At 39.4% G+C, this 27,915-nt stretch overlaps 1 protein-coding gene across 1 annotated transcript; it reads left to right on the forward strand.

Moving 5' to 3' along the window:
* Positions 1 to 27,898, forward strand: LOC115268508 (zinc finger protein 878). Its single transcript, XM_029876592.2, has 5 exons — positions 1 to 475; positions 543 to 894; positions 1,172 to 2,400; positions 27,451 to 27,592; positions 27,672 to 27,898. The coding sequence occupies exons 1-5, from the start codon at positions 192 to 194 to the stop codon at positions 27,852 to 27,854; spliced, it is 2,190 nt and encodes a 729-aa protein (XP_029732452.2). The 5' UTR covers positions 1 to 191; the 3' UTR covers positions 27,855 to 27,898.
* Positions 27,899 to 27,915: the final 17 nt, after the last annotated feature.

A 27,915-nucleotide genomic window follows, 5' to 3' on the forward strand; every position in this document is an offset into this window, starting at 1 on the left:
CGTCGCCGCCCATCGCAGATCGGGGCGCCGTTGGCGTCGTCAGAGCGTTTCTGTTTTGTTTTGGTTTGAGCGAATGTTCGCGTCGGCCGCAGACTAACCGGAAGCGACTTTATTCTTCGACGCGCTTCGAGACTATCGCCTCTGTTTACGTTTACAATTGTATCCGGTTATCGGTTTACCAGCGGTCCATCATGAAGTGTTTTGTTATAAGTTGCAAAAATGATTTCCGTTCCAGCCGGAAGACGGCATATTCAAAGCATCGATTTCCGTGTGATTTGGAACGCCGGATGGAATGGCTCGAAGTGTTCGCTCGGGCCGAAAATAGGCAAATCGACGCCGCAACGATAAACTTTAGAACAGTTCGGGTGTGTTCGGATCACTTTCCGGAAAGTGATTTTCTTGAACGAAATGGGAAATATAGGCTGCACGATGAAGCAACTCCTTCATTGTTCGGTGAAGAAGCTCTGAGAAAAGGGTAAGGCAATTGTGTATTCTTTCGCGTGATGAATTGAAATCTGAGAGTTCGGTTATTTGCATTCCAGAAAGCAATGTGCTGCGCAGAGATTCAGAAGCAAATGTGAAGATTTGCCGCAAAGCATCCCCCAGCCAGTCAAGACAAAGAAATGTCCCGTAACAGCCCAACAGGAGACGATGAAGCTGATTAACGGTGTACTGGGTTGCATCGGGAATCAGGATCACGATAGATCCTCGCCCGAAGGTGCCACTGTATTCCGGTTGGAGAAATTTCCACAGGTTTGTCGTTTGTGTCTGAAGGCGCCGAAATCCGAAACAGAAGTGATGGTTTCGATCTACGCAACTGATTACCTGTTGGATGATATCAGCGTCGGTCAGTTTATATCAGAGATTCTACCGGCGGAGGCCACTCTGGATCAGGTTGGTTTATTGATTAAGTCCTAAAGGCTACTCACTGCATCGAGAGATTTAACGTTCGAGTTTGGTTTCCATACAAAGTCGTAATATAGGACATCAGAATCTCCGTTTCAAGGTATCAGATATCAGAAGACCGGCTCGAAGAATCGATATAAATCAAAACCCAAATATTGCCATTACTTTGTATGGAAACCACCTTCGTTCGTATTAGGTATCTCTCGTGCACTGTCCGTAGCTTGGTGCACAGCAACTTTAGGTATTATCACATCGTCGTCCACAGAGCTACCAACCATTTCTACCATTATCGGTGTGCGTGGAATGCATGGACATTTTGAAGTTCTTTGCCAAATTTCGGCGCAAAATTACGATCGTCCATTCGCTCATGAACTCGTTGGTCGAATTGAAGCAGCACGGCAATTCCGATCCGATCGTCGATCTCTTTAACAATCAATCCGAACCGGTACAATCGGTCATCAAGGATCTTGGCCTGTGCAGGAAGGATAACTACAGCGTGGAAGATTTGCTGCAGGAGTTCCCTCGATACGACTTGGCATTCTTCGAAGGATTCACAGTTAAGGAAGAGATTGAAACTGGCGAAGAGTTGCTGCAACTTCCGGTGGAATCCAATGTGATGTTCGGCGAGGAATGTACGATGGAAGAACTGAATGAACTTACTAACGGGGATCCGGATTTGATGGCACCAAAAACTGTCTTTAAAGCCCAATACGGCGGGAAAAAACAGGACGAACCGTTGCAGTGTTCCAAATGCAGTTATAAAACTTACTATAAACGAAGTTTTAACACCCATCAAGCAAATCACAAAAGGCTAGAGGAGCAAGGGTACCCCTGTAAGGTGTCCGGTTGTGCGAAAGTGTTCGAATCTCAGATTGAGCGCAAACGTCATACCAAACTGGGACACAAGCTGTTGATCTGCGATAACTGTGGACTGAAATGTGCGACGAGAACCTCTTTGAAAATTCATATGGCCCGTCATCAGCAGAAACTTGAACACGAGTGCCCCTACTGTAAGCAGCGATACAACACGAAGAACGATTGGCGAACCCACATCCGGCACATGCATGTGCGCAAAAAAGGTTACCGGTGTGAAACGTGCGACATGACCTTCCACAGGAAAAGCATTCTGGACGACCATATGATCTCGCACTTGACCTCCTATGACTTTCCCTGCACGATGTGCAACAAGAAGTTCAAAGCAACCAAACATCTAAAGAAGCACGTCATGATCGTCCACGAGGGAGTCCAACTTCCGTGCCGGTACTGCCCGGTAATGTTCGATACTACGTACAAGTTGAACAATCACATCGAAAGCGTCCATGGCGTTCAAACGCGGTTCGTGTGCGACGTGTGCGTTCGAACGTTCCCCAGCCAGGATAAGCTGGACTGTCATCGGGGGCGGCACGATAGTCCCCACGAGCTGGAGTGCGCAACGTGTTTGACTCTGTTCGCTTCCAAGGACCTGCTCGCCGATCATCCGTGTATTACGTACAGGTAGGTATCCCAATGCAACAGCACATTTGTTTTCTTTTTCTTCTTGGCGTTACTGGGATAAAGCCTACTGCCTATGATCGCATAATTGTCCCATATGAATAGGAAACCCAGCAAAGATGGGACTTATATGCGATGATGGGCAGCCTACTTCTCGGTTTAGTGTTCTGGCAGGGTGATTCTCTGGATGAACGAACACAGTTGACACGATGCAAGAACTTGTATTGCAGTTAGTTCCTTCTTGATCGCTGTGTGGCGAATACCTCTAAGTTGTAGGAAGCCGAGGTACTTGTTTGCTTCGCCTTCAACCATATCTTGAATCTCCTCCTGTTCGTTGACGGTGTCCACTAGGTACTTGACCCCAACGAAGATGGACCAACCGACCTTTTTTTCAATTCCAAACTCCATCCGGATGTTGTAGCTGAACACCGTCACAAGCTGAAACAGTTGATGCAGTATCTGTACTGATTCCGCAAACAGCTTCCAGGTCGCCCATAAAGAAGGTGTGGGTTATTCTTTTACTCATTCTTCCACTTCCAGTTGGTAGGGTAGGGCGGGCAAGATGAGCACCCTAAGGATTACGTTGAGTTTGTTGAAAGTTAACACAATTTTTCAAAGTACCGTCTTCTCAGTAGTTCTTTTCTATATCATGTTTTCTACCACCCGTAAACATGGCAGGGTTAAAAATTCACAATAAGGATGATTTATTTGAATAAACAAAAAAGATGTTTTATGGTAAGTTCGAACATACTGCGGAGCAAGAAGAGCACTTCATTAAAATTAAAATATTTCGACTATAATTTGATCATACAGAGTGATTGATATAGTAAATTCTGTTTATAGCTATGGTATCACGTTCTGAAATTATCAGTTTTTTTTTTACTATTAACCCTTTATAAGGCCGAGAAAACTAGAAGAGTTGTCAACGCATACTATTATGGAAGTAATTATATACATGATAACATGTACAAAATAATTTGTGTTTGAAAGAAACTCTCAAAAATCTAGGTGGCAATATAGTTGCCACTGGCCGTTAACCCTCTCTTTCGCATGGCAGCACAGGTGATCCACTACTTTGCACTGTTCGTACAAATACAGGATAAGTTGGATCATTTCCATTTTTCCGTCAGATGTTTGTATACGTTTAATGAACTATTATGCTAAGTTTGGTCAAAATTTCTCTGCTCGTTTTTGTTTTAGAGCTAAATAATTTACATAAAGTCGGTTTTTTTCTGCTTTAATTCAAACAATATTTGAATATTCAATATTCCGAAACATGAACATTATTTTCAACGGAAAAAAATACTAGCATGCCCTAAGTATGTATATTATCTCAATAAAATACCGTTTCATGAATAAGTTGACGATAAAACACTAATTTTATGAACAAACATGTGGATCATCAGTTGTCCATTGGAAACATAACGACAATTTTATCCTTCCTGACCTAACCTGTTCCTTGTTAGCATGTTTGTTTACATCCAAGACATTTGCCATTATTAATAGTGTTTCATGTAAAAATGTCATTGTTTCATATAATGTAATCTATTTAGCGCCGGCAATAAGATTAATCCAGGTGGGTTTATATGGTACGAGGAAAGAAGCCATAGATTCGAAGCGAACCATGTCCGAATACTTAACTACCTACTTATGATAACTGCAAGAAGTCCCACAAGTTTCATTAAGTTTTACAGAAGGGTCAGATAAGAATCTCGAGATAAATTAAAGGTGTAATAGACGATTTATAAATATATAGTTTTGGAAAAAAAAAACATACAAAAAAAAAAACAAAATTTATATATATGCCTTCAGTGCATCCATCTTCCCAATGGATCATAGGTGATCCACCCCAAAAATAAAAATTTTCATTTCTAACGATATTTTGGAGTCAAACTATACATCTTTTGTTCTGGTGATTTGTTTGGAAACCATTTCATCTATTTTTAAATGTCAGAAAACCTTGTGGGAAAGAAAGGGTTAAGCCCAAAAACGCTGGTGGCAATATAGTTGCCACTGCCCGTTTAGGCGACCAGCGCTGGTGGCACTTGCCACTGCCCGTTTGGGGTACTTTTCTTCTTTTGACTTCGACAAAAAGCCGGAAAAGAAATTTTAGAGTGGATTAGGGCTTAACCCATAATATAAACTGTGTAGTTTAGCTCATATCAACCCATAATTTGATTAGGGTATCGCGCCACTTGGGCGGTGGTTCTATATTCGTCTGTTTGCCACTATAACTCAGTCAATTTTAAACCAATTGACTTGAAATGTTGTACACGGGTAGATACCATACCTATCTCACCACATTCCAAAAGTCGTGTCAATTGGTTCAAATTTGACTGAGTTATAGTGGAAAACAGACGAATATAGAACCACCGCCCAAGTGGCGCGATTCCCTATATCCTCAAATATTTACCAAATCTATAGTTTTTCTATAGCTAACTTTCTTCAAGCAATCAAATTTAGCCATTTTTGAGACTACAAATGGCTCCCAAATTGTTGTTTAAGCTTTGTTTAGTACCAAAAAAATACCAGGCGTTGTTAGTAATCCGAATTTTGCGTAAACCAAAAAAGAAGTTCGAAATAAATTGTTATAAAGCAGAAAAAAATAACAACAGTAGGTGGCAATACCCGAGCAGGGAATGAAAACTAATTGAAAACAAATTGAGTTATTTAGATATCACGAATCTTGATAACATAGTGAGTTTTCATTTTGTATGACTTAAGTGTTAACATATCAAAAATGATAACAAAATAATGTACTGGAATATCTAATTGAAAACAGAATGAGTTCTCATTGATAACAAATTAATATCTCATTTTGTTATCCACAATTTACGATTTGATATCATACGTAGTTCTCAGGGAGTTATCAAATCTATAGGGTAATAACTAAAAACTAATAACAAATTTAGTATTCATTTTGATATTTTATTAGGCATTGATTTACATGAATAAGTAAAGAATCTCGTGATTGAAAACTTGTTTTGTTTGATACGATATTATCAGAATATGACCCCTATCAATGTCGTAGTATTATCGATTGTAACATTCACATTTCATCAACAGTCATTTCTAACTTGGAGCCTACACGAAGGAAAATTGTAAGGAAATCGGATATGATATCCTCATAGAGTTCCTGCATAAATAATTCAACTAAAAGATTATGGATTATGTACATTTAAGTGACAAAGAAAAGTAAATTTGAAGTCAAAGGACAACTGCACGTAATATTTTTGTATAATTATATTTCAGCTTTTCCTTCTGATTATATACACTGCAGTAAAACAAATGTGGAAGATGTTCACGACATCCCAGAGCCAAAGGCATCGGGACTCAAATTGAATAATATCGAGCAACGAATTGAGTCGCATTCGGCCTCTCAGCTCTTTTTCTCGTTACTCGAGAAAAAATAATGACATTAAATAAGGCATCCGATTGGAAAAATATTTATTACATTAAATAGAATTATGCCAAATGAACAATATGCCAATCGGGTATAATGCCAAATGACTATTATGCCAAATGACTTTATGCCAAACGACCTAAAGTGTGAGACAATTTTGAGTATAGACTATTTCAGAAATTATAAATACACTAACGATTGGATGCCATTTCAATTTGAGCACAATATCCAAAAAAGTTTCTTCTAGCTCTTATATGTAGTATACATTCTAATGAAGCAAATAATACCAATTTTGCTGATGTTTCTTGTAAAAGTTTAAAAATGGGGCTCTGTAAACTAGATGATTAAAATTTGAAGTTGCAGAAAGTGTTGTAGCATAATAGAGAAGAAAAAAATCTCACAAATAAAATATTCCCTTTCCAAACACAACGAAAGTTACAGTTTCGATAAGAAAATATATTTCTCGATTGGATAAAACAATTTTTGCTAGAATATTTGATCAAGAACCATCATTACGGGCCTTCTCGATGCAACAATTGTTGTTTCAAATTTCTCAACAACTCGTGTAGCAACACATGTTTTTATGGTATGACAAGCTATGCCATCTGAAGGATCAAATGTGCTGAAAAATAAATTAGTTGAAATTAGATGTGTGGTAGTTATGTTTCGGTGAAAACCTTAAAAAATAAGAAACATGATGTCAGAAAAAAAAAGTTGTGCAAATGACTTTATCGATTTCTCCCAGGTTAAAGGCATTTCTTTGACAACTTGTTGAGAAAACGAATATGATAAAAAGTTAGATAAAATCTTAAAAAATAACACCTTTGTGCAAATGTTAGAGAGTTAGAGAGTTAGAGAGTTAATTGTTAGAGAATTCGACTGTTCTTCTAAAAATCATGACAATTGAAAGGGAATACAAAAATGTGGATCACGATATGCTGTGTTCTGAAAGATGTTCGTTGAAATTATCAGAACAATTCATTTTATTTAATAAACAAAGTGTATTTATAATTTCTGAAACAGTCTACATCAACTCTCATTATTCTCTTACGAAAGTGCGAATAGAGCAGTTTAAAAAAAATATTAATAGAATTGGAGAAATAATCACCCTGTAGTTCAAATTTCAAAATATTTGGCAATATGTTTAGATTGAAATAACTAATATAGGGGAACTTTTGTATTCTGGGCAGTTTTATTCTCTTCATTATGGAAGGCTTTTTGAAACCTGTTAAATTCAACGTTGGCCTCAAATCTTTCCCAACCAATCTGAGCTTTACGACCACGTTTCAGGCAATTTGGCTGATGAAAACCCCCGCATAGCGAAGAGAACAACACTGCCGATAATAACCAGTTACCCTAAAAAGACTTATTGAACCAATTTAAATCAATAGCATGGCCATTACCCAGAATCAGCAATTACCAATTTTGTGTCAATATGAAGTACAATACTCAGGTAGATATAACAAATATTTTGTGAATATAATTAATGTTAATAAAGCATATTAAACCTATTTTTGATTTTTGAAGTCAAATCTTGTTAACATTGAGTTTTTGAAATGATAACAAAATGATATCTCAATTTGATATTAAACAAAAACAATTCGGAACGAAAACTTGTTTTGATTTCATTTTGTTATCAATAACAAAATGAGTTATCAATTTGTTATAGCTTTGTTCTCATTCCCTGCTCGGGTATAGTTTCCACTGCCTTATAAAGGGTTAAAGAAATGGCGGTTTTATAATACTTTGTACTAAATGACCAGAAAAACAGTGAACGATTATTAAGTGGCTTATTTACAGAAGTTAACGCAATTAAGTAGTTGCTGAGAGTACGGAAACCTATGTTCGGCACTATTGAGTGGATTACAATAATTTCAAAATATTTCCTATATTCCCATCAGGGGTGCTGAACCTGCCCCACTATAGGAAAATGACTAAAATTGAATACATTTTAATGTTTGTTTCAAGAAAATACTTTCTTATGCAAGTTGAAATGCTTAACAGTAAGCTAGTAATGTTAGCTGATAACCAGAATTATGATAAAAATTTGATTCTGACATAAAAACCTTATTTTATTCTGATGATTTCTTATAAGAAAATGCTAAAAATCCATGCTATTGACTAATTTGACGATATTTTTCAATTCGTTCGTTATGAGGCACCTTTTATCCGGTTTACAAACAGGATTAACTTTATTCTAACGGATCATGAAGTTGTTTGCACAAAATTCATCATAAAATTAGTAAAACAGAGGGGTGATCATCTTGCCCCGTCCTATCCTAGCCATAGTTCCATTGATTGAGTGCTCTGCTGTGGGGGTTCATCGCAAGGCAGAACCATAGCGGACTGAAGGTATCGACTTGATATATCCCCCTCCTGATGCTGAGAGTTCTGGAACGCAACACAGCTGTTCCGTCGGTAATTTGTAGGGACATGCTCCACATCCCAATACAGTGTTGCATCAGCCTGATGACGTTCTTGTCTACCTTATTTAACTGCAGTAACCTTAAGATGGTACGAGTGCGGTACTGATTCGTACCCTTTCTTGAAGTCGATGTACGCCATGCTCAGGTTCATGTGCCACCGAAACGGTGGCTTGACCCACAATGACTGCATCTACAATGACCTGATCTTTACAGCCTTGCGTGTTCTTGCGACACCATTTTTGTTCCTCGGTCATCATGTTGTTGGCATCGCAGTGGGCTAGAATCCTCTTTTATACCAGAAATTGAGCACGAAATTGGGTCCTGGTGCAGCCCAATTTCTGGTATACCGGGTAGCCTCACTATATCATGGTCAGTTATTACGACCGCGGTCATGTCTCCAACTCCATTAGGAGCACCTTAGACTGTCGTTCTCTTTCTGCCAACCACATTGCATCGTCGCTGTGCTGGACCGAGTTCTCCCAGAGATTGACCCAAAACTATGTGACGTCGCCAATCTCCGAAAGGCCTTGACCATAATCAGGCTTATCGTTTCGGATGCGCTTGTAGAACTCCCTTTCAATAATGTTGAACTTCCGGTTCTGTTCTTTCCGCTTAGAATATGCTCCATAACGCCACTATCGTTGCGCAAGAGCACTCAACCGCTGTACACATGGATGTCGGCCGAGGATCTCCGTAATGTTGACTTCTGTGAGATTTCGGAGTTCTGCGGGCTTCACAATTTCAGCAACATAACGAACTAGGCTCGTTGATCGTTTCCCCTACTTGTACTGTGTTAATCGACCAATTTTGGTCCGCAATGTAGCGAATCGGTTCTCCAAACGTCGCATCCACGCGGGTTTTTGTTAGCTGTTGTGACTTGTTCAAGTCAAGTTGGTTCGCAAAGCGAGGAACTCTCGTTTAAACTAAAAAATAACCCTTTCCCGCCCATGGTGTCTGTAGAGCACCATAACTTTCAACCCTTGTATCTCTGAAACTAATGAAGTTTTTTGAATGTTTTTAATTGTAAATCATGATTTCACATGTTGTTCTCTATCTAAAGGGATTACACTAAGTATGCGCATACAAATTCAATGTTTTTGTCAAAAAAAGTTCTCACGAAAAGCTATTTTTTCGACAAAAAAATAATGACAAACTTTGACGTCTCAATTAATGGCATAGTTATCCTCATGGGTTGAAATAAAAATAGTTCTCGAACAGATTTACTATTTATTTGTGTAGTCATACGTTGAAAAGAACTGAAATGTGTATTTAAACCCTTAATTTAATACAATATGAATGGTGCATATATGCACCAATGGGCACATGGCGTGCAAAAAATAAGCAATTTTCCAATGTAATCATTGTTTGCATCCCATTCTAGAATTCTGGTGGCATTAAAGTTCGAAGTTTTTGAGAACAACTTGTCTCGAATAGTAATGAATTTGTATAAAACTGGTTCGGAAAGTGATTTTCTTGGATTGTCAAATGAAGCATCCTGTGATTTGACCATTTTTAACGAGAAAAATCATGAAATAAAGTTCTCCAAATGCCTGGTGGTGCTCCAGAGCACCACCTCATATTTGAGTTGTAATAGCCTTAAACGATAATTTTGGCACAGAAAATATGATTTTGTTCTACCATTTTTAGCAAAAATAATAAAAACCATTTTTAAACACTAAAAGAAGTCATGGGCGGGATAGGGTTAAGTTTTTTGTTAGCTGATCCATCTTGCCGCCGTAAAAATGAGATGGGGCAAGATGGATAATGTTTTGAAACAACAGGTTTCAAAATTCGTGACTTTTCAATCATCTTATATCATAACTTTTTAGTCTATTAAGGGTCTGCTCCAATTGGAGAATTAAAATTAATTTTCACTTAAACTTGACAGTTCGATAATTATTTCCTTAGGAGAACTGTCAAGTTTAAGGCGAAACTGAAAGCATTTCCTCACTTTTTGGATTTTGATTTTTTATTAAATAACGAAGCAATATTTTCAAAATCGGTTTTCGTACACATGTAGAGTATGGATCAGGGAATCTTCTGATTTTTTTTTTGTTGTGGAAAAAGTTTTTCGTTTTTGCAGAAACCATTTTTAAACAAAATTTCACAAAAAAATGGTTTCCGCAAAAATGGAAAACATTTTCCACCACAAACAAATTCAGAAGATACCTTGATCCATACTCTACATGTGTACGAACACCGATTTTGAAAATATTGCTTCGTTATTTAATAAAAAATCAAAAACCAAAAAAAATGAAAAAATGCTTCCAGTTTCACCGAACCGTCGTCACATTTAAGTAAAAATTAATTTTAATTCGCCAATTGGAAAGAGGCCCTAAGTCGTGATAGAAAACAGATAGGGGTAGGCGGGGCAATATGGACACCCTAAGGTTTTTGCCAACTTTACCTGGCAAGATGTCAAAAAAGTTTAGTTTTTGCATACATGTATCCTTTTAAAGTCTATTTAGCATCTATTGCATAAGAATGCTCACGAAGAAAAATGATTTATCCACTTCAAAAAATGTTATAAAAAATGTTAGTTTTTCATGACCGTCTTCAAGCATACGGGGCAGAATGGACACCATGAGACTTTTACGAATTTCGTACATTATTTACACCTATAAAGTCATTTCATTACAAAACACCTATTATGGATGAATAATACGCCGAAGTAGGTCATTTTTGTTCAGTTAATTTAAATTCAGGCTGTTTTGGATAAAGCTTCGTTTTTGTCGGCATGTACAGCTGTGCCTAGAACAACTATTTTCCACTGCTGTCGTTTTTTGACCAATTTGTTTTACCCTATGTCTACTAGGGTAGGGCGGGGCAAGATGAGCACCCTAAGAATCACGTTGAGTTTATTGAAAGTTAACACAATTTTTCAAAGTACCTCTCAGTAGTTCTTTTCTATATCTTGTTTTCTATCACCCATAAGCATGGGAGGGTTCAAAATTCACAATAAGGATGATTTATTTGACTAAACAAAAAAGATGTTTTATGGTCAGTTCGAACATGCTACGGGGCAAGACGAGCACCCCTACGGGGCAAGAAGAACACTTCATTAAAATCACAATATTTTAACAATAAATTGGTCATACACTGATCGATATAGTGAACCTTGTGTATAGCTATGGTATCACGTTCTAAAATTATCATTTTTTTTCGATTATTGAAAAAAAAAATGCGGTTTTATAATACTTTATACAAAATTACCCGAAAAACAATAAACGATTATTAGGATGCTTATTTTTAGAAATTTACTCAACCAAATAGTTGCAGAGGTTACGGAAACCAATGTTCGGCACTATTGAGTGGATTACAATAATTTCAAAATATTTTCTATATTACCATCAGGGGTGCTCATCTTGCCCCACTATAGGTAAATAACTAAAATTGAATACATTTTAATGTTTGTTTTTAGAAAATATTTTCTAATGTAAATAAAATGCTTTGCAGTAAGCTATTAATGTTGGCTGATAACTAGAATTATGGTAAAAATTTGATTCTGACATAAAAACCTTATTTTATTCTGATGATTTCTTATAAGAAAATGCTTAAAATCCATGCTATCGACTTATTTGACGATTATCAGGTTTACAAACAGGATGAACATTATTCTAACGGATTATGAAGTTGTTTGGGCAAAATTCATCATAAAAGTAGTAAAACGGAGGGGTGCTCATCTTGCCCCGGGTGGCCATCTTGCCCCGTCCTACCCTATAGTGAACATTTAACCGAAAATATACTGAAATCAAAGGATTTGGTTGGTTTGTGATTTAGGTTATATTTTTCCCTTGCCGCTTCTTTCAAAAAGGTGAGTGTCCATTTTGCCCCGGCAGCAGATATTTCCAAACTTGATTTTTGATATAATAAAGAAGAAAATATAAACATGTTAAGCATGTAGATACAGTAAAACTACTTGCATGTGTTCTAGAAATATCAGGTTTTAATCGACCTGCAATAAATTAATCACTAAATCTTATTTTAGATGGTGTGAAAATTATAATTTCCATGCACAAAAAACGGAGGACGCAACTTTTTCGTGTAAAATCAAGTACCGTGACTGTACCTAATTCCGTTCACTTAAGGCGATGAACTAAGTCTAATAGCTGTAGAAAATACATGTTCTGCATTTAGTGGCTGTAATTGTACAACCCTGTTTCATTATGTCTCTATACTGCTAGAAAAATATAATCAAGGTTGCAAGCACTCAACTTATTTTGAAAATGGCTGCTATTTAAAACAAGTTGTTGTTCCTTATTCCAATCAGTATGATCCTAATTCCGTTCACTTGTGTTCCTAATTCCGGTCACTCCAAGTAATTATCAAGTTGACAAAATAATCATATTATCATAGGTTGTTATAGTTATATTTATATTTTACATGTCGAAATACATTTATTAACTTATCAAAACAAGTTAGTTCTATAATAATTTGAAGTAATAACATTGGATTGTTTTAATGTTGTTGCGTTTTTGAGAGCTTTCTGGGAAAACTGCAAAATTCCACCAGACTGAAAAAATGTCGAATGTCGCGTCAAAGTCGGGTCAAATTTTATCGAATGTTGGACCAATGTTGGGACCACATCGCATAACTGTTGGGTCTATGTTGGGTTTGGAGACCAAAATAAAAACAGGTCAATGATAGGTTTATGTCGGGTTTGACGTCATCTATAAATCTTTAAACCTACGAAACCACAATTTATGCTTACTAGCTGGGGTTACAAATAAATGATATGAACCAAACATCAGCCGTCAGGGAGCCTTGACTGATGCTGGAGTTGGTTGTTTCAATTGTACTGCAGATTTTTTCATAGTTTCCTTTGCATTTATATGGTGATTGGAATTAGGAGCAAGTACAACCTGTAGTATCCTAATTCCGGTCATGTGCTTTTTTCATTTCTAGCATCAGGAGTCTTCTTTGAAAAGTTGATTTGATGTTAAATTTATAAAAATATATCCTATATTGTTCTGCTTTGATGCTTTTTTGATTGATTTTGTTAGTATTTCAATGAAAACACATTGAATGTATAAATTTATGCAATTCACAGGTCCGCAAAAGAAAAAAAGTAATATGGCGGCCGATTGGATACATAATGGCATTTAATGTGTTTTTACAATAATACACAAGAAACCCTTTAACTTTTTGATTATATTCTGGCGTGGACATAATTATTGAAAATTACAAAAATCAATTTGCTAAAGATTTGCGACAATTTCGGCTAATACTCGGTGTTTTGATTCGTGAGAACGGAATTAGGAGCTGATTGGAATTAGGCGCGGTCACGGTATAATTTTAATTCCGAATGTTTCTTTCCTGAGACTACGTTTTAGACAAATGGACTATATTCTCCATTCATTAAAAGTTCAAAAAAGTTCGCATATTTCAAAATATTGAGGGTGTCCATTCTGCCCCGGGTGTCCATATTGCCCCGCCTACCCCTAAATTTGGTTTATGCAATCCAGTATCAGTGCGAAACTCGATTTTTTCAGCACTCGGAAAGCCTCGTTGGATAAATGTACGACTCGTGCTGAAAAAATCTACTTTTTGCAACTCGTTACATAAATAACTGTATGTATAATAACCATGTTGCCTCCCATTACCATAGGGTCTGGGACCATTTGGGCAGGAGCGCCTATTTTGGGCACTTGCTGCTATATCTCAGTCAATTTTGAACCGATTGACTTGTTTTTCTTTTAGACACAATCAGATACGCACAGTATCTAGTGCGGTTTGAAATTGACTGAGATATAGCAGCAAGTGCCCAAAATAGGTGCTCCTGCCCAAATGGTCCCAGACCCTACTTATTGCCAAAAACGGTGGCAAAAACATTAAAAAAATCTTTTTTACAGCTGAAAAATGATTACATACTCGGACCAAGTAAAAATCAAAACCTAGGCACCCTCCTCAGCAAGATCTTACTGAGTAACCGCTCGTTTGCCAATTCTACTGTACGGGATTTCAAGTAAAATTCCTACCAAAAGGTCGCATTCCAGTGATCAAAGGACTTTCATGCAAAGAAGCAAAAGTTATTGGACAATGAGTGTGGAAGTATGCATTTGACCCATTCTCACCCCCAACGATGGTATATATAATATGAGTGTTCCAAATTAATTATGAATCAAACCAAATACCAAGATAGTCATCAATTTGTTCTATTTCAAGTCCATTGAGGAATAAAATAATGCTTATGGTAGAATGTTTTTCTCGAAAATACAATAAACTTGTTATTTGTTTATTACTGAAAATGAGAATCCATTATCCAAAGCAAATTACGACGGGCTTGGTGGTATAGTGGCTACCGCTTCTGATTTATATGCAGAAGGTCCTGGGTTCGATCCCTGGCCTGTCCCTTTCCTCCTACTTTGTATCTTTCTATATACTTTCTCTCTGCTCTCTACATATACAACTCATGTATATTCACATGTTCATAGCCATCGCTAGAACAGAAACGGGTTGAAAAGCCGTTTCGCCTTCCTTCCTAACTTTCACAGCACAGTGTCTCAATCCTATTAGATAACGCCTACAAGTTATGCAATCAAGCGAACTGTGCCGCACATCTTCAAAATAATAAAAACGCACAATTCTACACCCTAAAACGAAACAACACAAGCTTGTGTACAATGTACACAGGCTTGTGTACAATGTACACAGATTTGTGTACTACTAGATCAGCCTCCACCCCTGTGTCAAATGTACACAGTCACTTTTCTGGCTCTAGCGCTGGTATGGGAGCAAAGTTCATAACTAATTTTCTATGAACGATGACATGCATTATCAGGAATCGATCAGTGCAAAAATAATTGTTAATTTTGTTTTCATGTCAGCGCTGGAGCCGGAAAAGTATCTGTGTACATTTGACACAGCGGCGAGGCTGATCTAGTAGTACACAAATCTGTGTAACTTCTGTAACCGTGTATCACCTTACCCTGGTATCCACACACCAATGTGTGAACCTTCTGCCAACCAAGTCCCATCAACACTCCGACATCCGCATGAATTTGTGCTGGCGCAGAGGTATATTCGGTCAGATGTGGATACAAACGATTGCAATCATCACTTCCTTACCCTTCCCCACATTGACCTGCAACCTGACGTGGCAGGCGCCATTGTCGCCTACAGATAGAAGATCACCAACGCTCACACACTGAAGATGCCTGCTAGTACTTACTTACTTACTTTCAGTCCTGGGCACCCACGGTGGTGCAGAGGGCCGAATGGAAAGATTTCCATCCTGGGCGATTGCCAGCCATCGCCTTGACCTGTGGCCAGGTCAAATTTCTGTCGACTTGCTTGATTTCGTTATTGAGGCTGCGCCGCCATGAGCCTCTGGGTCTGCCTCTGCTGCTATGTCCTGCTGGGTTCCAGTCTAACGCTTGTTTGCAGATTTCGTTTCCGCCGCTGCGTAGAGTGTGGCCGACCCACCTTCACTTTCGCTCCCGAATTTCTGTCGCTATCGGCTTTTGATGACATCGACGATGGAGCTCCACGTTGGAGATCCAAATGTGAGGCCACCATGCACGAATTATATACCGCAGGCATCTATTGATGAAGACCTGCAGCCGTTGAGTGTTCTCCACTGATACACACCAGGTTTCACTGGCGTATAGCAGCACAGATTTCACGTTCGAGTTAAAAATTCGGATTTTGGTGCGTCGACCAGATCGCTTTTCCATACATTTCTTAAACTCGCAAAAGCAACCCTCGCCTTTTTGACCCGTGCACCTATGTCGATCTTGGTGCCGCCATCGGCCGCCATTTGGCTACCAAGATATTGGAAGCTTTCAACATTCTCCACTGATTGCCCAGCTACCGTAAAGTTGGAAGGGTTGACCGTGTTTACATCCAACGATTTGGTCTTGTTGACGTTGATGGTAAGACCTGCCGCTGAGGAGCGATTGGCAAGATCATCGAGCTTGCTCTGCATATCAGAGTGCCGTTGAGCTAGGACAAGAGCTAGGAGAGCAACGTCATCAGTCAGTTCGAATTCATTTAGGTGCTCCATAGTAATGGGTTGCCACAGCAATCCACGATTTGGTTCACGGTCAATCGCACCTACCAGGATCTCGTCGATTACGATGAGGAACAGTAGCGGTGATAGTATACATCCTTGCCTCACTCCAGCAACGACCCGGATGGGATCGGACAAAACAAAACGTGCAGTACTCTGCACGAAAATGCCCTGTACTGTGCTTCAATGAGGCCGATGATTTTCTCAGGGACACCCTTGCGCCTGAGGGATTCCCACATGTTTCCGTGATTGAGGCGGTCTCTTGGAGACTCTTGGAATTCATTGATTTGCTCCAGAATGATACGGAGCGTGACAATATGGTCCACACAGGATCGTCCGGCACGGAATCCTGCTTGCTGCCGTCGGAGAGTTGCGTCAATCTTCTCCTGTATCCGGTTAAGGATCGCTTTGCAAAAGACCTTGAGAACGATACACAGTAACATGATGCCCCGCCAATTATCGCATACAGTAAGGTCACCCTTTTTGGGTACCTTTACTAAGACGCCTTGCATCCAGTCGGCCGGAAATGTCGCGGTTTCCCATATGTTGCAGAATAATTGATGCAGTAGTTGTGCGGATACTATGGGGTCAGCTTTGAGCATCTCTGCTGATATGCGATCTACCCCTGGGGCCTTGTTCGATTTCATGCTACGGATGGCTGTTTCTATCTCCTGCACTGATGGAGCTTCGGTGTTGACACGGGTAATGCGTCGAACCCTTGGCGGATCATGCTGAGGTGTTGATGGCGTGACCGACACTTGAAAAAGGTTTCCAAAGTGCTCGAACCAGCGTTTCAACTGGTCAGCCGGGTCGGTCAGTAACTATCCAGGGCATCGTAGCATTCATCTTGGTCCCACTAAGGCGGCGTGAGACATCGTAGAGGAGACGGATGTCGCCTGTGTTTGCGGCTTTCTCGCCTTCGTCGGCTAGGGAGTCCGCCCACGCTCTTTTGTCCCGTCTACATGAGCGTTTCACTTCCTTCTCGAGAGCCGAATAGCGCTGACGGGCTACGGCTTTGGCTCCTCGTGTTTTCGCTCGCTCTACCGCGGCTTTGGCGTTTCTTCGCTCCTCTATCTTCCTCCAGGTATCATCTGTGATCCACTGCTTTCTTCGGGTGCGTAGCTCACCCAAATTATTCTCACCGGTGGCGATGAAGGCGTTCTTGCTGGCGCTTCATTGATCTTCTACGCTTCCACCTTCTGGAATATTTGCAGCACGGTTCTGTAGCTCCTCGACGAAGGACCTTTTCACCGCAGCGTCTTCCAGTCGGCGTGTGTTGAACCGGCGCCCGATTTTTTCCCCCTGTCGCTGGATCCTGGCAATACGCAGTCGGATCTCGCCGATTAGGAGATGATGGTCGGACGCAATGTCGGCGCTAAGTTTGTTCCGCACATCAAGAAGGCTCCGTCTCCATTTTCGGCTGATGCAGATGTGTTCGATTTGGTTTTCCGTGACGCCATTACGGAAAACCCATGTCACTTTGTGCACTGGTCGATTAGGAAAGAGCGATCCCCCAATCACCATGTCATTGTTGTCACAAAACTCTGCAAACAGTTCTCCGTTTTCGCTCATTTCTCCGAGACCATGGCGTCCCATGACGTGCTCATAGTCCGAGTTGTCGGAACCAACCTTCGCGTTGAAGTCGCCCATGAGGATCCTGATATCACCTTTCGGAGTCTTGTCCACGACAGCATTCAGTTGACTGTAAAAGTTCTCTTTATCTTACAAGCTAGTCCCCGGCAGATACCTCATTGGTTCCTTGTGAGTGTAGCTGGTCTGGCGATACTGGAGTAGCATCTACAGGCGGTCAATCAAGCTCAAGCTCAAGCTTTAACTGAAAATGAGAATCCATTTTCATGAGCCCACATATCCAAATTATCTAACGCACATTGCATAAAATGTTCAATAACATCTCTTTTTTTCCACATATAGAAAATACATTATCATCTGCAAATTGAAGCAAATAGCAACCATCAGGTATGATGGACAGTGTTGCGAAATGAGCGAGTACTCACACATCTAGTCAAACTCACTCATGAGTATGAGCAGTACACCTTAAACTCACCGTGGGTATTACTCACATTTGAGTAAGCGCTGTACAACTCACACTCACTCGTGTGTATTGACGTGCACATACTCACTACGAGTATGCTTTACTCATATTCATACGGTAATCTAAAATTTATCTAATGGCTTGGAATCCTATCAAACATTAAAATGGTATGTTTTATTGGGGCGAATGTATTATCGTCGCACCACCAAATCGAAGTCGTCGCTAGAAGCACATGCGAAGTTGCAGCTGCGAAGTAAATTTGAATCTATTTTTTCTGTTGCGCATCATTAAGCTAATTAAGAGCAACAATATGCACTAATCCAAATTGAGTTGCGACATTTCTAAGTAGGTTAAAAATCAATTTTCGCACGTTAGGTCACTTCGTATTTCGACCAAAAGCATAATATTGAATCAGTAGACAAGGTTGCTTGTCAATAATTATATTGTTATTTTTTTTTATTCTAGTGAATTGTAACTTACTGCAAGTTCTAAGCGCTCCGTTAAGGGCGGTCCCAATCCCCTGAAATGGCTGTCATCCACATAAAACTGGCGTGAAGCCAAATATTTGGTGCAGGACGTGGTGCTGATTTGAATGGGCGGTTGCATTAAGCTGAAAACAGTGATTGTTTCTGTTAGTGCAGACGTGACATTCACATATAATTGAGTTTAGTGTTGTTTTAAATGGACGAAATGTATTTCTATGCTTGTGCGTCTTGTAAATTTAACAAAGAACACTAAACGCATTGAACAAATGTGTAAACGATCGTTTCTCAAATGAACGATAATTCGTACGACGAAGTTCGCTTCCGCATGTAGCAGATTGAAAGGCAGGCTGAAATTTCGTAAACGAGCCCGTGACACCCCACCAAAGGCGGCGGCTTCAAGAACTAACGCTTTCTTCAGGAGGTTGGCAGAGATAGCAATTAAGAAAAAGTAATTTTACGGAATCGTGTGGTGTGCTCGATTGGTAGCCGATTTGACAGTTCGATAGCAGCAGATTAGCATTTAATGACCTGCAGTAAAGGCGCATATAGTGCTGAATTAATGCCATTTTAGCTGCTTATTGGTTACCTGGGTGTGATTACTGGCCATGTTACTGGTAGTAATTTGTTCGGCAGTTTTTTTTTCTTTTCAGGTCCGAGGCTCATATAATTAGGGTGGTCCAACTTTATATGAAAAAAAAACCAAGACTTGAAAAAGCTCATAAGATTCCTTCAGAATTTGTTCCTTTTGTCACCCATAAGTTCCAATATAGTTTTGTTCCGATTCTAGCAAAAAATTGCTTAAAAATCAACAATTCGTTTTGCTGGGTGCGTTTAGTGTGTATGTTTCATGCTCGAAAGTAGAGCACTCAAGTAAATTTACTAATCTATATATATAAAAATGCAGTGGCATACGTGGGATCGCGCATAACTTGCGAACAGAAGGTCCGATTTTTATCGTCTTAGTTTTGTTCTGTTAGTTTTCACCCAAGCAAGGTTTATGAGGCAAAAAACATGGCAAAATTGAGAGTTTTTGAAAATCGATCTTCCATACATTTTGTGGCCGGGGACTTGGTCTTGGATAGAAACTTGAAACGTCAAAAAACGCAGTAGGCAAGACAAAGTTTGCCGGGTACAGCTAGTTTTTTGTAAATTTTAAATTACGAACTGATCAAGTATTTAGTATGAGGAAAAACGTTAGGTACTTTTCTTGATGGGTTTAATCACCGTTAACGAGTATATCTCTTTATTGTTGATATTTCTCGGTGAACGAATAATTCGTTCACCGAGAAATATCAACAATAAAGAGATATGTTAGGTACTTTTCCTTACAGAATAATAGAACGGACTATTTTTCCGCGCAGAAAAACTACAGCTCATCTAGATTTACAAGGGAGGCGTTACTAGTGTAAAACTTTTTTCCTTACTTGCCTGCTCAAGTAACTTTGAAGCGAAACCACTATTTGGCCATTACATGCCCTATCTTTTTGCACAGTAATAGAAACTAGCCATATACGAAAAAACGATCAAATGAATGCAGAAAAGAAAAGTTTTAAATGTTTGGACCTAGGAGATGCTGTAATTGACCCTACCATTTTTATTTGAAGGTAGGTAAATATATGCTAAACATCTTTATTGAATACCGTAAAGTGACCCGACGTATGCGAAAAAAGTTATACCCTTAACAAAGTGTGGCGAAATATAGAGATTTCCTAATTGATGATATTATTTTGCATGCGTAGGTAAACAATAAGAGTTTTTAGCCTATGGTGCCAAAGCTCTCGAGCAGATCCACCTTTCCTCGAAAACTGTGCCTAGTATATAAATAATCACCATTGCAGTACAGAACAAACAAAAACATCATTTCAAACTGTGGTAACCGCGTCTTGTAAGCGCGAGTGTGTATAAAAGACTGACTATTCTGCTGTTGTGCTGCGCAGAGTGGGAAGGCTACTGTGACTTCCACGCAGGTGCATGTATGCGATCGAATGCTTTGTATAAAGGTGAACGAGTAAGACACTCGTCACCACATCCCCCTTTCAATAATCTGAATTTGTAGATTCGCTTAGAGTTTTCTAAAGTTCGATCACTGCTTTAAACTGTCGATAATTAAAACCGTCTAAACGTCATATGGGATTCGAATTACTACATTGGAGTGATGATGCCGCACTCAATGAAGAAACTACACCTACTGGCATTCCATGAACTTCTTATGATTTCTTTGATCGGTACGTTACCATCCTTCATAAAACCGTGATCCTATTGCCAACGCATCCAAAGCAGAGCTGCTCCGTCTCTCCCTCTTTACAATAACATGTGCCCCCTTATCAAAGATACAATCGACCGGGCCCTATACTACTATATACCTATGGTAACGGCAGACAACCACGACCACACACAGTTCTTAGCTCAAACACTCTGGCAGTATTTTTTTTCTTTAGCAGTTGTTCCACTTACTCCTCATAGGTTCACTATTCATTAAAATATGCGTATTATCTTTAAGTTCCGAAAATACGACTACCGCATTGTCTTCTCATTTCAACAAATTATTACTTCTTATCAGTTATGGTTGAAATATGGTTTCGTTCTTTATTTGGTCTAGTGAAACGTTTTCAGTCGCACCCAACATTCACTTGTGTATTCGAAAACCATCAACACGTTTAATGTTCTCAGTATGGCTTTCTTTTGTTTTTGAATGAATGAAACCAGACAACAGACCGGAATGCAATGCACAGTCAAACACACCACCTGACGAATGCGTCGTGAATCGAATCCGCATCCCACTTCAGAACACAGCCAAATGATTCATGACATCAACCATATGACCCCGATGCCACGAATATCCTTTGCAACCACAAATTCCTTCATGTGAGAGGCGTGGCATGGAGACAACAGCATATTATGCTTTCTAATTAAAGACCCGTTCCAAAAGACGCTCTTCTGGTGTTCGTCCTATGTGACCGCTGCACTGCCTTCCAAAAAGTGCTGGTGGATCCTTTTCTAAGACCATCCGCGTTTCAGCACAAATCTGCAGTACCATCGATGCTCTCCGTAATCCGACTTTCCGGAACACACTTTGTCGCAGCAGAACCAATCCAATTACTGATCTATCGCTTTACTGGATTCGGTCATCGAAAGATTCTCAAGTTGAACGAATATTCAGCCCTGTGAATTCAATTACCACATTTACCATCCTCCTCCATGAATTCCTGTAATTAAATCCATTGCTACTTGCACATCCTCAGTGAATTTAATCACAGCAACACGTTTCTAGTGAATTTAATCACAAGTTCTCAACATATTGCACCGACCTAAACTTCAAGGGTAGATTTCTCCTCCTCCCGGTGCAATGCACCAACCAGGAAAATGCCTGCTTCTTTATCAATTGCTTGAGGATAGACTTGTTAGAATTCCAAAATGGCCACAACAATGGCCTACTTTTGCACCTACTACAATTTTTAGGCGCACAAATCTCATTAAAGAACAAACCCAGAACCCTTGATCTTCTTATTAAGTTTTTCACATGCAAGCAAGAACAAAATAAAAGTTACACTGTTGTTCGAAGTTTGCTTCTTGAAATTTGTGCATTTGAAGTTCTGGTGCGCTGTTGAACCAGGATTGCAAGGCGTTTGTCCTTAACTGAGATCTCCCTCTGCCAATGACAATTTTGCAACTGTATACAAAGACTCTCCATGCTTCTGGAATCCAAGGAAATCACCATTATGTCTTGTCGAACGCTCGCTCATCCACCGCTCCAACCACAGGACAAATACAACTAATCACACTCATAACAGAATCCTGTCTGCACACTGTTTGGTAGAACCACCCCAACCAATGCCGATTTAAACAAAAAACTCTTCTCAGCTCAACAAAATCACTATTTGCAATCAATCTAGCAACACTTGTTCAATATGTAGCAATACTGCATAACAAACCAAACAGACCCATTACTTGAATAAAGTTACAAACGCACAGCTCCCAGGATCAGAACTCACTTTGTGTGAACTCATATCTGATCAGACCGCTGCCAATTCATTTCTGAATCACACATCCATTTCTAATGCTGAAGACATTGACACAACAAACCCCAAATTTTACCCAAATAATGTTACCGTTTGAGTCTGATAGTCTGATTGGCGATCTGAACAAAAGAAAAATTAGAGTATTCATGATGGTCCAGACCCGCATCGCACTCAGTAGTCTTAGATTCCAGTCAATCCACTGTACTTCACCAAATCGTATTCTCTGTTTTATGCCTTTGTCAAGAAGAAGCCCTTACTCCAACAACAAAGACGTGAACCTGGATCATTATATAACAATATACATAGTGCCAGTCTAGACCAAAATATGCGGACTTGCAACACAAAAGTTCGACTGTGTTTGCTATGTTTAAAGCAATCAAATGTATATCCAGTTGGATCCATGAAACTGTTCATTCCTTTCCTCGCTAACTCGCTCCAACGACCTAGACCATGGTTTTCTATACTATGAGTCGCGAGGAGTACGTCTGCTGGCAACCTGAAAGTTTGGAACCCTATGACCTAGGCAATGCATAGTAGAAACAATTGAAACACGAAACTGGCATGACTATCCTGATAACACCTTCTAGCACAAAAACACAACCATAAATCCAATTCAAAACATAATATGAAAAACAATAACGAACGAATAAATATTAGGTCCTGAAGATGGTCCCAGCAAGGGCCGAAACGTTGGTGAAGATTTAAAAGACTCAACGCAAGGTTTCTTTGACTGTAATGCCGAAAAATGTCTGCAAACAACAACACCAGTTTTTGCCACCAACATTACACTTGAAAGACAATACTGTGTTTTCCCTGATGCCATCTAGTTCAAACACAATTCTCCATGTTGCTTCCTTCCTCTGACGTTGGACCACCCTTTGGTTCAATGATAGTCTCCATTTGCCGGCATCTATCGAAGGTTGGCCATCTGTACCGATTGATCCGCTTTTCCTTTTGCACTCGTGTATTAAGTAATATTGCATGACCCAGGAGAGCGAAAAAAACACAATTTGAAAAGATCTTCCACAGGACCAGGATTCGAACCAAGGCTCTCTCGACAGGATTTCGTTGAACAGCCCCTCGAAGCAATTCTCAGTGAACTCAAAACCTCTGCTTATCCAACACATTTCTTTCTCCTTCCGCATGCAAGCGAATTCAATCACAACTCCTTGCGACTCCTACTCAGGCAGTCAGTCAGTGGATTTAATCACAGTTGGTCCCACGAGTTCTCTCAGTGACCCAATTAGTAAATTTCACCACATTGTTAGTGAATTTAATCACATGCTTTTGCCTATCCGTGGTTTTCAAGCAAATCCAATCACAATATCCTCCAGCTCTTAGTGAATTCATTCACAGTTTCATCAAGGCATGTTATCATTGGCATACTCACGTCCTTCTCATTATCTTTTTTAGTGAATTTAATCACGTATCTTCACGTGGTTTCCAAGTGAATCAAATCACAAATACCTTCCATTTGTCTTCAGTGAATCCAATAACGCTATCCTTCATGCACTTCCTGTGAATCTATTCAGAAACTTACTTAATTTAAATATTTAAATTCATGACAAGGAGTAGATCCGAAACGTGAGGGAAATCTTTTAGAAATATCACTATTTCTTGGTGAGGTCTGTTCCGTTGATGCAATCAACCTTCCCATGAGGCTAGCAGCTTTGAACAAACGGCATGAACAACCACTGGGTGCTTGACCTAAATTATGGAGTTTCAGGGGTATCTGTTGAATGTAGTTTAAATTTAAAATACTGCCATGTAAAGATTGTCTTAAAGTCTTGACATTTTTTTTATGTATTGTCAACAGAATGTGTGGATTATAAGTTAGAATGCAGCATCCGAACCGTACAGAAAGCATCAAACCAAACGGCAGATATCGACCATTTAAATTACGTCCCATTAGTGAAAATTATGCATACTATTGATTGTAAAGGGAACTGCGATGCATAAGTAACTCATCCTACAGACACATTCCACGCACTTCTACACCTCGGTTTTTGAACTTCATTGAACGATATTTCCGCGCTCTTGCTGTCGATTTTGATTCTTTTTGCACCAAAATGAAGATAATTACTAATATTCTTCGAATAGTACCTGAAACTTTGAAAACTGCTCCTAGAAAGTAGCAAATTTCTTGCCGTTCGGTCAGAATTCGTCATTTTTTTTTTTTTTGCGATGGTGTCCCGTTACGCTGTATTTCTTGATTTCTTTCGAAGTACAAGGTCCAATTTCCAATTAGTAAGCAAAACATGAATCTTCTATTCAAATCTGATCGTTTAATATGCTGATTAGCATGTATTTAACAACATACCAATTTTTGGAAGCAAAAGTTTGATTATCGCGCAAAACGTAACGCGTGGAATATGTCTACATCATTTTGCATAAAAATGCAACTGACTACCTGCGAGTACATATACAGAAAATCGTTGCGTAGATTTCGGTGCCTCTGAAGCACTGGTGCTGGAAACTTGAAGAAGGCATGACATTTTTTTTTAATAAAGAGCAGCACTCCCAATGTCTCAACAATACCCGCAGTGAATTTAATCACAACATTTCAAAGTATATTTCCTCCATTATTAGTGAATTTAATCACGATGTCTTCAAAGTCACTGGTAAAATTATGTGCATTCACAAAATTAGACGTCGTCTGATTCCATCTTTCTATTACTTAAGATGCGAGACCACGCGCAAACATTTCATTCTCCATAATCTCAACAATTTCTAAATGCAGATTGATCAAAAAACATCGCACGGCACTCCCTATGCAATTAAAATACTCGTATTCTCCACCCATTGATTGCTGCAGATTCAATAATATAAAAGTACCTACATACCTCTCAGTACAAAACTGTACACATACTTCATCGCGCCAGTGCATCTGGAACAACATCGACGCTACAATCAATTCACTGTGCTCTTCCACTGAACATCACCGCGCCTTGCAGTAATTAAAAGTTCCATACCTTCATCCAGCAGCAACAGACACACAGTGGCACGATCTGTGCTAGCTTGCTCATCTGCGGTTGGTCACTAGCACACTCACTGTAAAAAACACTACTCTCGCATGCCGCGCGCATGGAACAATGGCTCGAGGTCATCATTTTTTTTCATGCACAAAGAACCCACGCTACAAGCGGCGTCACCTCGTTGCTTTCTTTTTTTTCCATCACTTATTTGAATACTCTGCTAGAAAATCAGAACTATTCACATTTTTACTCTTCTTTCTTCACTTTCCACGATTGAATTTTTATTATTATTTTTTTCTTCCAGGATCTATTTGCATTTTCCATCGTTTTCCATTAAAAATTAATATCATTTTTCTTCTCTAATGAACGATAATCACATGGTTTTTATTTTGTTCACTCCAATGAAATTAAAATTTCCCATTAACTTTGCGATAAAGCAACACATGATTTTAGCGTTATTCAATTCAATTAAACACGAACCAAAATCGATTCATACGCGGCAAAACGCGATTTTTTTTTCATCCTCGTCGCCACTTGTGGTAACCGCGTCTTGTAAGCGCGAGTGTGTATAAAAGACTGACTATTCTGCTGTTGTGCTGCGCAGAGTGGGAAGGCTACTGTGACTTCCACGCAGGTGCATGTATGCGATCGAATGCTTTGTATAAAGGTGAACGAGTAAGACACTCGTCACCACACAAACCAACAAAAATAACTTACTAACTAAGCTCACCGTGAGTAAAATGAGTAACTCACGCGTGAGTAATGACGTCATACTCTCGCGTGAGTATTACTCACTTGTGAATAATACTCACGCGAGAGTATGACGTCATTATTCACGCGTGAGTATACTCATACGCGAGTAACTCACAGCGTGAGCATTACTCACAAATGAGTAAGGTGAGTGAGTATTTTTTACTCGTGAGCATGAGTTTCGCAACACTGATAATGGATGCCATGTCACTAGTAAATAAATTGTATGAAAATAGACTCAAACACGATCCTTGTGGAAGGCCAAATTAACCCTAAAAGGGATACCTGGGGTCCATTGGACCCCAGGCGCCTTTTAGAGCTCGTCTTTGATGGAACACACTCAGCGAGGTGACGAAACTGAGGCCATGAAGGTATCCCTTTTAGGGTTAACTATATCGTATTCTTGTACTGACTTTTCGAACCCGTCAAGCAGAATACCCTCTTCGAATGAGTGTAATCAGTTATTGTACCATTTCATTCCGCCCTCTTTTGCTTATCCTTTGACAAATACACTGAGGAAGATTACAAGTGGTAGTCGAAATACGCCTATCTGTCAAAGGATAAGCAAAAGAGGGCAGAATTAATTGGTAAAATAACTGATTATATAATTGTTTTTAAAGAATTATTATGAAAAAAATGCATAATTTTAAATGAGAATGAATTATACAAAAGCATTTAAATTACGTTTGGAATTTTAAAATTATTCATTTTACTGTGAACAACAAATCAATTAAGATAGAATCATAAGCTCCATTTTATTTACACGGCGAGTCACATCGTTCGAGTCGAGATTTCTCACCTCGATATACGACTTCGATTTTTGTCACGTCACTCCGATCGCAGAATGAGCACGAAGGTGTTGTACTGACTGCTAGTCTTGGACGCTTCATACTTCAATATTAACAACATTTGTTTTTCCTTCACCAACCAGGGACGACTACATATGCTGCGATCGTGATCTACGGTACCATTACATCTACAACAAACACATGCTGATGAAACATGGTATCAAAACGAACGTACGGGTGAAGCCAACCCCGGGACTTCTGATGGGTCAGATGAGAGCACAAAGGGTACGTAATGGTCCAGAATCAAATGTTCCCGCAGAACTCCAAGTTAACGTTAACTGTCTTTTCAATGTATCTTCCACAGAAACGCATCGAAACGTGTCCCAAGTGCGATCAAATCTTCGCCACCCGGACGCTGAAGAAGCAACACATGGAAATCTGTACTTTTACCGGAGACGAAGGCCAACACGGTGGCAATGGCGGTACGGAAGCCGAGGAAGCCATGGCAGTCGAAGTTTTGGAGGAAATGGCCGATCGTTTTCAGTAAGACTTTTGATTGAAGATGAATGAATAAAAATGGTTGTTAAGTTACGCGTTGTTGTGATCCA

This window comes from Aedes albopictus, chromosome 2 (genome assembly GCF_035046485.1).
Source record: "Aedes albopictus strain Foshan chromosome 2, AalbF5, whole genome shotgun sequence".
Classification (NCBI taxonomy): domain Eukaryota; kingdom Metazoa; phylum Arthropoda; class Insecta; order Diptera; family Culicidae; genus Aedes; species Aedes albopictus.